At 40.6% G+C, this 13,112-nt stretch overlaps 1 protein-coding gene across 1 annotated transcript in view; it reads right to left on the reverse strand.

Moving 5' to 3' along the window:
- The window catches only part of TMEFF1 (transmembrane protein with EGF like and two follistatin like domains 1), a 294,551-nt gene extending 286,588 nt beyond the window's left edge, over positions 1-7,963 (reverse strand). Inside the window, exon 1 of the mRNA XM_073630825.1 lies at positions 7,264-7,963. Coding sequence (XP_073486926.1) covers positions 7,264-7,420 — 157 coding nt within the window. The 5' untranslated portion in view covers positions 7,421-7,963. The remainder of the gene's footprint in view (positions 1-7,263) is intronic.
- Between the last annotated feature and the right edge of the window lie 5,149 nt (positions 7,964-13,112).

The following is a 13,112-nucleotide window of genomic DNA, read 5'->3' on the forward strand; positions in this document are numbered from 1 at the left end:
GTTGTCAGACCGGCAATTCATTAATAGCCACGAGTAGTTTTAAATGACTTTTTTTCCTTTGAAATGTCATTTTGCTGTCAGACTGTTCTAAACACGGGAAACATGCGCCCCTTTACAGGCATACTATAGACACCCCCCAGGTACGAAATTTAAAGGAATATTACACTTTTATTGTTTCACTTTAAGCATTATTAAAATCACTGCTACCGAAAAAACGGCTGTTTTTAAAACTTTTTTTTTGCATTGATACATGTCCCCTGGGGCAGAACCCAGGTCCCCAAATACTTTTTATGACAATAACTTGCATATAAGCCTTTAAAATTAGCACTTTTGATTATTCATGTTCGTGTCCCATAGACTTTAACGGTGTTCGCGTGTTCGAACAAATTTTTTGCCTGTTCGCATGTTCTGGTGCGAACCGAACAGGGGAGTGTTTGGCTCATCCCTAATAAGAAGGTATATTAAATTTACCTGTTAAAACTTTTTTTAACATTTCTTCAGTTACTTCCTGTTTTTTTAAAACAAAAATAATGTGGCGCTCCAAATAGTGACAAAATATAAAAACTGTGGAAGAAAAGTGAATATACTGGAACCAACAGTATCATATAAATGAATATAACAATTATATGGTGTATATGAACAAATGAAAACAAAGTAAATGCTACATGAATCATTCGCCCTTATTTAAGATGGTCACAGCCAGAAATTCTAGGGGGGTTGTTATTCACAGTGATGTCTCAACAAAATAAAGCCTGGAGACATGAATGGATAGACGAGTTTGCTTTGAATATTAAAAATGAATTAAACATTGTTTTTGGTTTGTGGTGCTCAGATGCAGTGAAGATCCGCTTTAAATGTGGCAACTGTATTACTTTTCTTTTTCTAGGCTTTTATTTTCTTTTTTTCACTTGGCAATACTTCTTGTCTTAAGCTGACCATAAATAGACCACAATGAAAATGGTTTAGCAGGAACCAGCCAAATTTTGATCAATCTATGGCCATTCCTGTTCATGAGAAGTTCATCTATCGATCAACTTCTCATGAACAGTCCATTTGATGGAATAAGTGATTGGGGGAGCAGGGTCAGTTTTTTTTTTTCATTTAACCCGTGGCTAGCTGAAAAAAAAAAATAATCCACATATTGCCAACTTTAGGGTGTATCCACTCTGGATGGAGGAGTGATAAAATATTGTCAACCTGTGAATAGGGTAGTGTTAGACTAGCAGATTTAGCTGAACTCCAGCTAATGCCTTTGGGATATACAGTAGGTTTTGCATAAATTAATAAAAGCTTACCATTGTAAGCACCCTTGTCAGTGGTAAATGGTTTGTCTGAACCCTCTAACTACCACTTTGTCTGGGCAGCTTGGTTTGTGAAAGGAAGTTGAAAAATAATAGACTTATTGTCTGGATCACCAGGTGAAAGTAAAGGTAAAACAAACCTCACCAACAACACTAATGCAGCCACCGCATTTAGAAATTGGTAAGCTGCAATATTCTACATATTTTGCTTTAGCACTGCTTTAAGATAATAAGTAAGACAATACTGGATGTCCCTAATTACATAATACTTAAAGTGATTGTAAAGTCTTGTTTTTTTTAATATGAAAATAACCAACATGTTATACTTACCTGCTCTGTGCAGTGGTTTTGCACAGAGAAGCCCAGATCCTCCTCTTCTTGGGTCCCTGGCTGGAGCTCCTGGCCCCTCCCTTCTGTTAAGTGCCCCCACAGCAAGCAGCTTGCTATGAGGGCACCCAAGCCGTGCCACAGCTCCGTGTATCCAATTGAGACATGGAGCCATGGTTCGGCCCCACCCCCTCTCTCTCCTCATTGGCTAACTGATTTTGATTGACAGCAGCAGAAGCCAATGGCGCCACTGCTGTGTCTCGGCCATTCAAGAGGGAAGGTTATGGGGCTCAGGTAAGTATTAGGGGGGCTGCTGCTCACAGAAGGCTTTTTTATCTTAATGCATAGAATGCCATAAGATAAAAAACCTTCTGACTTTACAACCACTTTAAGCCTAGTACATGCAAGGAGAAAATGACCGATAACCGATCATCCGATTTTCCATGATTGTGCATATCATGAAGTAGTAGCATCTTCAGGGTCGTTCTTTGCTTCTGATCATGCGCTGTATTTTCTATGTGATTATTTTTATACAATTACTGTACACATTTAGCGAAAATCGGACATCGTGTTCACATACAAGAACATTTTTCGAGCTTGCACCTTTGTTTTTTGTCAACAAATTTTTGTCTGATTTTCTTAGTGTTTGCGAGCCTTAACCCCTAACATTTGCTTTTCTCTCTTTATGTAATATCATGTGGGGAATTTATCAGGCTGGAGCAGCCAGAATCTGCAGCAGTTGAGCATGACAACCAATCAGAGCCTATCTTTCATTTTCAAAGCACTGCTCTCTGTGAACCGCTGCGGGTGTCAATGTAAAGTTAATGACACCCCCAAATCGGTTTGCAGTGCAAACTGTGAAATCGGACAGGAATCGGATCACATGGGTGTGAATACCCATGCCATCCAATTCCAATGCAGACCAAAAAATGGATCTTGTGCCATGCTGGTCCGAATGCGATGCAAATTCAGCCATACAAAATGTATGGCTGAATTTGCATCGCACAGACATCGGATGTGATGTATACAGCAATGCGGTGCGCATCACATGCAATGTCTGTGATTGCACCAGTATGAACCTAGCCTTACAGAACAAGCTGAAGATAGGAGCTGATTGGCAGCCATGCACAACTACTTCAGATTTGGTCTTCTCCAGGTTTGATTCCCCACCCCAGTGTAATTAACTTGAACTATAACAGCATTCTAGCCCTCCAATGTTTATCTTTTGAAATACAGAATGCTTAAAAATAGCTAAATAATCAACTTTATATAATGCTGGGCAGAGCATTTGATTGGTCTGATCAAAGATAGCTCTACAAATATATTATATAACCCTGGACTACAAGGGTTAACAGCAAGACATGGGCGTCAGAGATGAAGGAATAAATCAGCTACAAAGGCAATTCATGCATTGGATGTGTATTCCAGTATTTGAGACAGCGCAATTACGCTAGTGCTTTGATTTTGCAATTCACAACAACCCATGACAAACTCATTACAGGTGTTCGGTGTTCTCGTTAAACAAAGTGAGATAATCATTGATTCTTTCTTTTTCCTATTTAAATTACGATTGCTGGGCCACTAATACAGTTATAAAACATAGAAATTATCCTCGGGGACTGATTTTCGAACCCCTGACCAAGATGTTAATTCATGCTGGGACTATCTTCATCCTGAAAGAGGTGCCAATCTTAAAAGAAGACACATCTCCAAGTCTTCACAGCAGGATACAGGGTAAATTGATCCTGGTAATACACATTTTTTTCCAGTGTGTTCAAGTGACCTATATAACTCGTTAAAGCCCACTGTTAATAACAAGAACACACTAACCTGTTAACCTTTCTCTTCACAAACCTAATTGCATCACAAAAGAAAATAGGAATAAGGATGAGCAAAACAACCCCCCCCCCCCCCCCCCCCCCACGGTTCAGTTTGCACCAGAGCTTGCGAACTGGCAAATAATTGGGACGAACACGCGAACACCATTAAAGTCTGGGACACGAACATGAAAAATCAAAAGTGCTCATTTTAAAGACTTATATGCAAGTTATTGCTGTAAAAAGTGTATGGGGACCCGGGTCCTGCCCCAGGGGACATGGATCAATGCAAAAGAAAGTTTTAAAAACCGTCCTTTTTTTCAGGAGCAGTGATTTTAACAATGCTTAAAGTGAAACAATAAAAATGAAATATTGCTTTAAATATCGTGCCTGGGGGGTGTTTATAGTATGCCTGTAAAGTGGCGCAATTTTCCTGTGTTTAGAACAGTACCACAGCAAAATGACATTTCTAAATGAAAAAAAGTCATTTAAAACTGATCGCGGCTGTAATGTGTTGGGTCTCAGCAATGATGATGATGTTGATGGGGACAAGGGCCTTATCTCCACTACCCTTGCCCGGTGGTTGTGGGGGTCTGCGGGCAGGGGGGCTTATCGGAATCTGGAAGCCCCCTTTAACAAGGGGACCCCCAGATCCTGGCCTCCCCCTCTATGTGAATTGGTAACGGATCACAAAAAAGTGTCAAAAATAGTAAAAAAGACAGGAGACACTTTGGGACAAGTCCTTTATTAAAAAATAAAAATGTCCAGTGATGTAGATCTATCTCACACCACCCGACATGACGTAAACGGGCGACCCCGTCTTCCTCTGATGTCATTTTGGGGAGGACCCCTACGCCATTTTTATTTTAATTTGGCGCAGGGTTCCCCTTAATAGCCATACCAGACCTGAAGGGCCTGCTATGGATTTTGGGGGCACCCCCACGCAATTTTTTTTTTTATTTGGTTCGGGGTCCCCTTAATATTCATACCAGACCAAAAGGGCCTAGTAATGGACTGGGGGGTGGGGGGAACCCATGCCGTTTTTTTCCATGAGTTTTATCTATATTGCCGAGACCCGACAATTCATTACAGCCATGATCAGTTTTATATGACAAATTTTCCTTTAGAAATGTCATTTTGCTGTGGTACTGTTCTAAATGCAGGAAGACTGCGCCACTTTACAGGCATACTATAGACACCCCCCAGGCACGATAACTAAATGAATATTTCATTTTTATTGTTTCACTTTAAGCATTATTAAAATCACTGCTCGGCCATTTTTAAAACTTTTTTTTGCATTGATACATGTCCCCTGGGGCAGGACCTGGGTCCCCAAACAATTTTTATGGCAATAACTTGCATAATTCAAAATTAGCACTTTTGTTTCTTCATGTATGTCGGTGTCCCATAGACTTTAACGGGGTTCCACGGCTTTCGAATTTGCCACGAACATCGCATAATGTTCATTGTTCGCCGAACGTCCGAACGACCAAAGTTCGGCCCAAACTTATGTTCAGGCCGAACCGTTCGCCCATCCCTAAATAGGATGCATCAATCATAACGAAACAGCTGGATCCAATTTCTAAGCAATTTTATCTAGTCAAATATTATGCTAATTAGCAATCAAACATTATCTGTTATCATTCACCCTATGGCAAAAACAAGGACAAAAGCTCACAGTAGGCCAGTAATTCACGATGATTACTTTGGCAGTAGGGTATTTATTGTGCCCCTTTAAAGCCACTTGAATGTGTATCCATATGTGGGTCATATAAGTAATGATCTGATTGAATGATTCTACACAGAATTGGACAACATGATCGAATCTATGAAGTATTGAAAAGGCACATACTGTGTCATCGATCGAGTTTAAGCAAAACCTGCTCATTCTGGTCAGAAAATACAATTGTAAAAAAGTAGATAGATGATTGATATGCTATTGTTTATGGTGCATCAAACCATCTTTTCTATCAGTAAATTGATTGACAATATGATCGCATAACAAAAAATCGCCACCATTAAATAGCACATGACAGGATTACCAATATATTAGACCAGAAACAGACAACCATCACCTATACAGTCAATGGACTCGGCTTGGAATAAAATAATGGGTAAGCACCATGCAAGAAAACACTGTATTTATTTGATTGCATCAATCAATTAGAGTGATTCTATGTCCCTGCGTTAATATATATTTATCGAGTTAAGCCTTTTAGCCATGAGGCCGATACAGAAATACACCATGATGAGTGATTAGCATACGCTGCCGTTATTATGCCATTGTTGAGCGTCCCTTAGGGGATGAAAATAAATTAACCCAACGTGAATAAATGAGCCCGGCCAAAACTTCATATTAAGTATACATCGGCCAGACTGGAGTCATCGAAAAGCATAGCCAGCTTAATAAAAATGGAAATTTAGGAATGATTCTCAAATGCAATGTTATCCTTTCATGAACTGACATAAAAGCTGGAGTGTCCGGCTAGGCAAGAGCTACTGATGTGCTCACAGGCTGAATGCAAGCGGGACTTTGTGCATGAGTGGAGCAGCTGCCAAGGCTTTATTTATTTATTTGATCTGCCCACCACAATCATCTTTCTGTGTCAATTCCCGTCCTTAGGGTCGGGTCACATGGTACAGTCTGCGCTCATTTTGCCACTTCTTAGTGACCGAGATCTGCGCAAAGCGACTCAAAACGCAGGAAAACCCCAGCACAAATACAACAAGGGGTGCGGTGTATTTATTAATGACTACTGCCATCCACCTGCCAGGGTCCAGGCTCTGATGGATCATCTGCCTACACACTGGAACAGCACAGGACGACTTGCACATCCTTTTGTTCATAGTGCACTGCCGACACAGGAATATCCTAAAACAATAGCATTGTCTTATGAGGTGGCCTGCCGTTCTTTGTTAGATCACCCATTCATACACAAATCTTTTTTTTTTTTTCTTGAAGGGATACTGGAAATAGCATTCACATTATGACTTAACCAATGAAAACGTGTACAGAAATACAGAAATCCACAATTGCTTGGACAGAATACACTATATACATGTGCATTCTGGTATCATTCATATATATATATATATATATATATATATATATATATATATATATATACTGTTGGCACTATATAAATCCTGTATAATAATATTATTTTTTTAAATGGTATTCAAAATATTGACACATGAACCTAGTTAGTAAAAGCAGCTCTATAGGAGGTACACATCTAATGCATTCTATGGGGTATGTAATCAGGATATCATATTATATTATAGGTAGGCGTGTATACTCCCATTATATCCATACGGAAACATGCTCCATGCACAAAACGGGCAGCTCATATATAAATGTGTGTGTGTGTGTGTGTATTATACATCTATGTATATATGTTTGTATTATACATATATGTACTGTATATATGTGTGTATATTATATACTGTATAATTGTAATTATATATATATATATATATATATATATATATATATATATTATATTATATAATATATATAGTGTGTATATATATATATATATATATATATATATATATATATAAAAATGTATATATTGTGTGTGTATATAGTGTGTATGTATATAGATAGATAGATAGATAGATAGATAGATAGATAGATAGATAGATAGATAGATAGATAGATAGATTTTTTGTTTTATATACTGTATATATATTCTTCCGTTATATACTGTATATATTATTTTTCTTCTTTACTATGTGTGTGGATAGATAGGTAGATAGATAGATCGATCGATCGATACATACATACATAAATAGATATTTTTTGTATCTATTACCTGAGCAGTTGATCCCCTTTCCTTTGCCATTGTGGCACTCGCTGGGCAGCTGGTTGGACGCCTGGACACCGGAGAAGGCTAAGAAGACAAGCACCGATGAGGTGGACCAAAAAGCCAGGGGTCCCAGCAGCCTGGAAGCAGGATGCAATCCTTCCATGATGTGAAGCAGGATGCTGGTGAGACAAGAGGCTGGGGTGAGAAGGGTGAGAGCTTGCTCCAGCAGGCCAGGAGCATCAATAACAGCACAGAGCACAAGCCAGGCTCCTCTGTGGATTCTCCAGCACACACCACTTCCTATTCATTCCCTGTCACTCCTGCTGCTGCTGCTATGGCTGTGTTCTCAGGTCTCACTCCACACACAAGTACAGGATAGACCAGGGGACCAGGGATGTCCAGTGAGCAGCATCAATAATGGTCATGTAGGGCAGTGTGTGGGCTCATCAGCTGCATTCAGAAGAAGTGCTCTGTATGCCTGAACAGGAGGATGCCATCCATCCTCAGAGCCATGCCACCAATAAAGGAAGTGGAGGCTGGTGGAACCCTGTGTGTGTGTGCTGGCTCCTCCCTTCCTCCTGCTCAGCACTGATTGCCCCTTCACTGCCTGTGCTCGGGGTATTGTTCAGGAGGCACACAGCCTGTCACCAGCCACGAGATGGGTGCAATACGTGTGTCTGCTGGCAACAACAAAGGGAGTGAGTAGATCGGGAGGGGGAGGAGGAGGAGAAGAAGAAGAAGAAGAATCAGCACCACGTGACTCCTTGTCTGCTATTTATCCTCCAGTACAAGTGAACCCTCACCATCCTCTGCCAGGACTGGGAACTTTCCTTTATGTCTTTGGATGGAGAGGATACTATAGTCACTACCCCATTGATACTTTAATAGATGACCACTACTGCTAGAATGTCTGCTACATTTGGGATTTTTTTAATACATTCTTTATTTTCAATAGCAAAAGCCTAGCCACAAAGAACAGTAGTAACAGTGACTGGTGAATCAGAGAGTATATTAAAAAAAAAAAAAAACAATAAAAAAAAAAAAAAAAAAATACAAGAATACAATTTGTAAGACAGACTATTGTAACATTTGTTTTGTTTTTGTTTTTTTTTGTCTTTTTGTTTTGCTTTTTTAATGCATTCTTTATTTTCAGAAATAGCTAATGCAATATAATCATATTGAACAAAAAGTACGCCAAGGCACAGATATCAGTAGTAACACAGTGATTGATGAATCAAAGATTATGTAAAAAAAAAAACAATTTGTAAAAGATAAACTATTGTGACATTGATTTTTTTTTTAATGCATTGTTTATTTTCAGAACTAGCATCAGCATAAATGATAATGAAATATAATTATATGGAACAAAAATAATGGCAAGACACAGATATTAGCTGTAACACAGTGACTGACGAATTTTAGAATATGTAAAAAAATAAAATGAATAAAAACAGTGTGTAAAAGACTGAGTGTTGTAACTTTTGTTTTGTTTTTGTTTGTTTGTTTTTGTTTTGTTTTTGTTCCTTTTTTTGTTTTGTTTTTATGCATTCTTTATTTTCAAAAATAGCATCAGGATAAATGACACTGCAATATAATTATGCTAAACTAAAAATAATACCAAGATACATAGATTAGTAGTAACATTCATTAGTGAATCAGACAACATGTAAAAAAAAAAAAATAGTTTGTAAAAGACAGAGTTTTGTAACATTTGGGATCTTTTTTTTCATGCATCCTTTATTCTCAGAAATAGCATACTGATAAATGACAATGCAATATAATTTTGCTGAATAAAATATAATACCAGGCACAGACATCAGTAGTATCACACAAGTACTGGATAGGGTACTAGGAATGTCCAGCAAGCAGCATCAATCATTTGTTATAGATAGACACATAGGGGTGGATTTGCTAAAACTGGAAATGCAAAATCTGGTGCAACTGTGCATGGTAGCCAATCAGCTTCTAACTTCAGTTTGTTCAAGTTGTAAGCTCTGCCAAAAAATGGAAGCAGATTGGTTTCTTTGCAGAGCTGCACCAGATTTTGCACCCTCCAATTTTAGTAAATCAACCCCCACAGATGACTCCTCATTGGTACTGCTGATTACTAGTACATCAAAGTCATTATTATAATGTCTACTACATTTCAGTATAAATGACAATGCAATATAAATATGTTGAACAAAAAATACCAAGACACAGATATCAATAGTAACACTCGGTGATTGATGAATCTGAGAATATGTAATATAAATGGAACAATTAGTAAAAGACATTGGGGTTGATTTACTAAAACTGCTTTGACAAAAAAAAAAAAAAAAAACCTGGAAGCTGATTGGTTTCTATGTAGCGCCGCACCAGATTATGCACTCTCTTTTAGTAAATCAACCCCAAAAGATCCAGAATTCATAATTTTGTTCAATTCAGAACAAAGTTGTTTTGCTGTAAACAAGCATACAGCTGTTCAGTCTTTTCTAGAACTCCCCATGCAATGAGTTACACACCTGTAGCAAAGCCCCCCATATAGCTGTCCTTTTCTCTTTAGAAGCAGCATGACAATGGCTCCTTTTTGTTGAATGTCCTTCCTGCCATCCTGAGTACACTGCAGTTTTCTATTGAAAAGATAAAATATATCCCCAAACCAGTGAAATGCATTCTCTATTTTTTTGACTCATGATAAATCCCACCCTTTTTATTTTTCTCCTTTTCTTATTCCGTTAAATATTTATAATTAGGTCATAGTGTTTGGTCATAAAACATTTATTTTCCTCTGTATTTTTACTTGGAATATAAATAAAAAAAAAAATGATGAAAAACAAATACATTCTTTATAGGGGAGGGAGTAACCGTGTTAAAGCCCAGCTCCAGGAAAAGTAAAAAGTCCCTTTTTTTATGTGCAATTAGAGTGCTATATCAGGTCTGTGGAAAATAGGGGGGGGGGGGCGGGAGAGGAAAGGGGGACATGGGATGGGGGAGGAGGGAGGAGAGGGCGAGGAGGGCAAGAACCACGGCAGGAGGCTACACTGTGAGGTGTCAAGCCTCCACCCATGCTGACCAAATTTTATTAAATTTCCTTGGACAGTTACAACCCATGTATGTCAGTTTATATAATGGGAGAGGCGCATTAACCATTCCCTTCCAAGTGTAAATCCTAGGCAGGTCATGTGCCTTCCAATTAATCAATATCATTTTCCTAGCATAATAAGCAGTTTAGAAAATAACCTACCCACTACCCCACATACTAAACTGTTTATCTGTCATGCACAAAAGGAGAACCAAGGGATCAAGCTTAAGGAACACCCCACTGATTGAACCCATGTCAGCAACCACCGCCTGCTAAAATTCCTGAATTTTGGCCGGGCACGGCCATACCATATGTAGATGAATACCTACCTCCCCCCGACATCTTGGACACAGGTCATCAGAGATGTGGTAGATAACCGATAGCCCCTGTGGCATATAATACACTCTATGAAGAAATTTTAGCTGTATGAAGCGATCTTTGGCTGAAATTAATAGGGGGATATACTGTTGGAGACCAATCATCATCCGTCAGGGCTGGTATGTCACACTGCCAAGCCAGAAATGCCCTCTGAGCCCCAGTATTACCCGCACACGTGAGTCTGAGATAAATAGAGGATAGTGTTCTATCTATATTACGGCAGCAAGAAGCCTCTCAACAGAGTGTGGTGTCATAGTGATAGTATCCGGGAACTGTGCATGAACTGCATGTCGAAGCTTCAAGAACCTAAAGTACATCCAGGGGGGAAGCTTATATTTATTCTTCATCCTACTTAAGGAGAGTAGGTGCCCTTCAGGCATAATATCACATAGGGTCCTCACCCCATATGGAGCCCACAACTGCAGATCAGGCACAGTCCTCAGGTGGGGCAGTGATGGGTTACCCCATAGGGGAATGGAGGGAGAGAATGTTTGTGGTTCTGCCAAAAACCTTGAAACCTGCCACCACACTAATACTGTGGGTCTCATGGGAGTGGTTACCTGTGAGCTGGGTCAAGATCCCTGGTACACCAGATTGCTAAGTTCAGAGTAGGACCCTAAGGTATGACCCTAGTATGGCCACCTCTAGGTTCACTGATAGATTCGACTGATCTTGTGCGAACCACCATCTCGCTGACCCCAGGACAGCCGCCCAATAATATTTCTTAAAATTAGGTAGTGCCAGGCCACCTTCAGACAACGAGAGTTGGAGCGTGGATCACAAACTAATGCCAACTAATACATTTTCAGATTTCTCTTGTTTAGCCCCGCAGGCCAAGAAGAGATAAATCACCTGATTCCCCCATTCACACTAAAGAGCGTGGATGGTCAAATCTGCACTGCCAGCTATTGTATTCTGCCAGTCACAGCAGCTGCAGCTCTCTGACTATCCAAACAGTGACTATATCTGATTTAATGAAATCACTTTCCACCCCACTCAGTTGAAATTGTTTGAGGCAGGTGATGCCGTCGGGGCCCCCCACTGCTTAAATCTTGATTGATTCAGCAGAAATCGTGTGATATTAAAGCTGTTTATGGGTAGCCTTATGCTAAGCAGGAACACAGATCTCTCTGTTCATAACTGACAGGACGTCTATCTGCCTCGTTTACATCGGCAGACTGCCGTCCTGTCTCTCTGGGTGGCCGGCGGACATCATGTCTGCCGGACCCGCTGATTGGCTCCCCCTCTGGCCAATCAGCTCGTGCCTGCGGCGACACGCACGTGCCCCTGCTGGCTATTGCACAAAATGACGTACAGGTATGTTGTTTCGCTCAATAGAGCAGGCTTGCCGCAGTATATGTACTGAGGCCGGTCGGCAAGTGGTTAATGGAAGGAAGGGACACACCTCCATCCACACAGACTCTTAGAGCCCATTCACACAGGGACGACTTGTCAGGCGACCTAGTCGCCTGACAAGTCGCCTCCCGTTCTGTGCTATGGAACCATTCTAAGGGGAGCGACGCAAGTCGCTCCGACTTAGAAAAAGGTTCCTGTACGACTTCGGGGGCGACTTGGGGTGACTTGCATAGACTTCTATACAGAAGTCGTTTTGCAAGTCGCCCGGGCAGTCGTTTGCAGGTCACCTCGCTGAGGCGACCTGGAAGTCGTGTTGCCCCTGTGTGAATGGGGTCTTAGGGAAAAATGCACAGCTGAAGCTATCAATCACAGGCTGTGCGCTGGAGCTCCCCTCCCCACCCCCCTTTATAGCTTGGAGTCAGGGAAAACATATGAGCAGATAGCAGAGTAACTAGACAGCAGAGAGAATTACACTTGGTGCTTCAGATTGAGACAAGTAGACAAATTTTAGAAGGAGATGCTTTGTTCACCTTTAATGACACAGACTTAAATCCACTTTAGCTTACAATTTAAGGTCTCTACCTAACCTAACATACGTACCAAAAAAAAAGGCTGCAGCACTCCGCCGTCACCCAGTGCATGGTTGGATCACACTTATACTGGTTGCCAAAGGTGTCATCCCGACCCACAGCCCCAGCACAAGGGCCACTGGAGTTGTGGTGAGGGTAAGAGTGCCTGCAGGATCTTCCGTTGGTTGCAGAAGTGTGTGGCAGGTGCGTCACCTGAGCTGGGCTGGATGGCTGAAGCAGCGGATGGAAACAGGAGATGCAGGCACACAGCAGATGTAAGAACAGCATCACCAGGCACTATGAAGAGCACGACAGATGGATAACTGGGATGCAGGTTCAGACAAGCCAGGTTAGCAACAGAGGATCAGGTATAAGCATAAACAGCTGGCAGAGAATGGTCAAGGTGCAGGCAGATGTTGGCAACAGGATATCAGGCAGATGGAAGATATAGCTAAGTCTTTAAAGAGAAACTGCAGTCTGCTCACATC

The sequence above is a fragment of the Aquarana catesbeiana genome, linkage group LG05 (genome assembly GCF_042186555.1).
Source record: "Aquarana catesbeiana isolate 2022-GZ linkage group LG05, ASM4218655v1, whole genome shotgun sequence".
NCBI classification, from domain to species: Eukaryota; Metazoa; Chordata; class Amphibia; order Anura; family Ranidae; genus Aquarana; species Aquarana catesbeiana.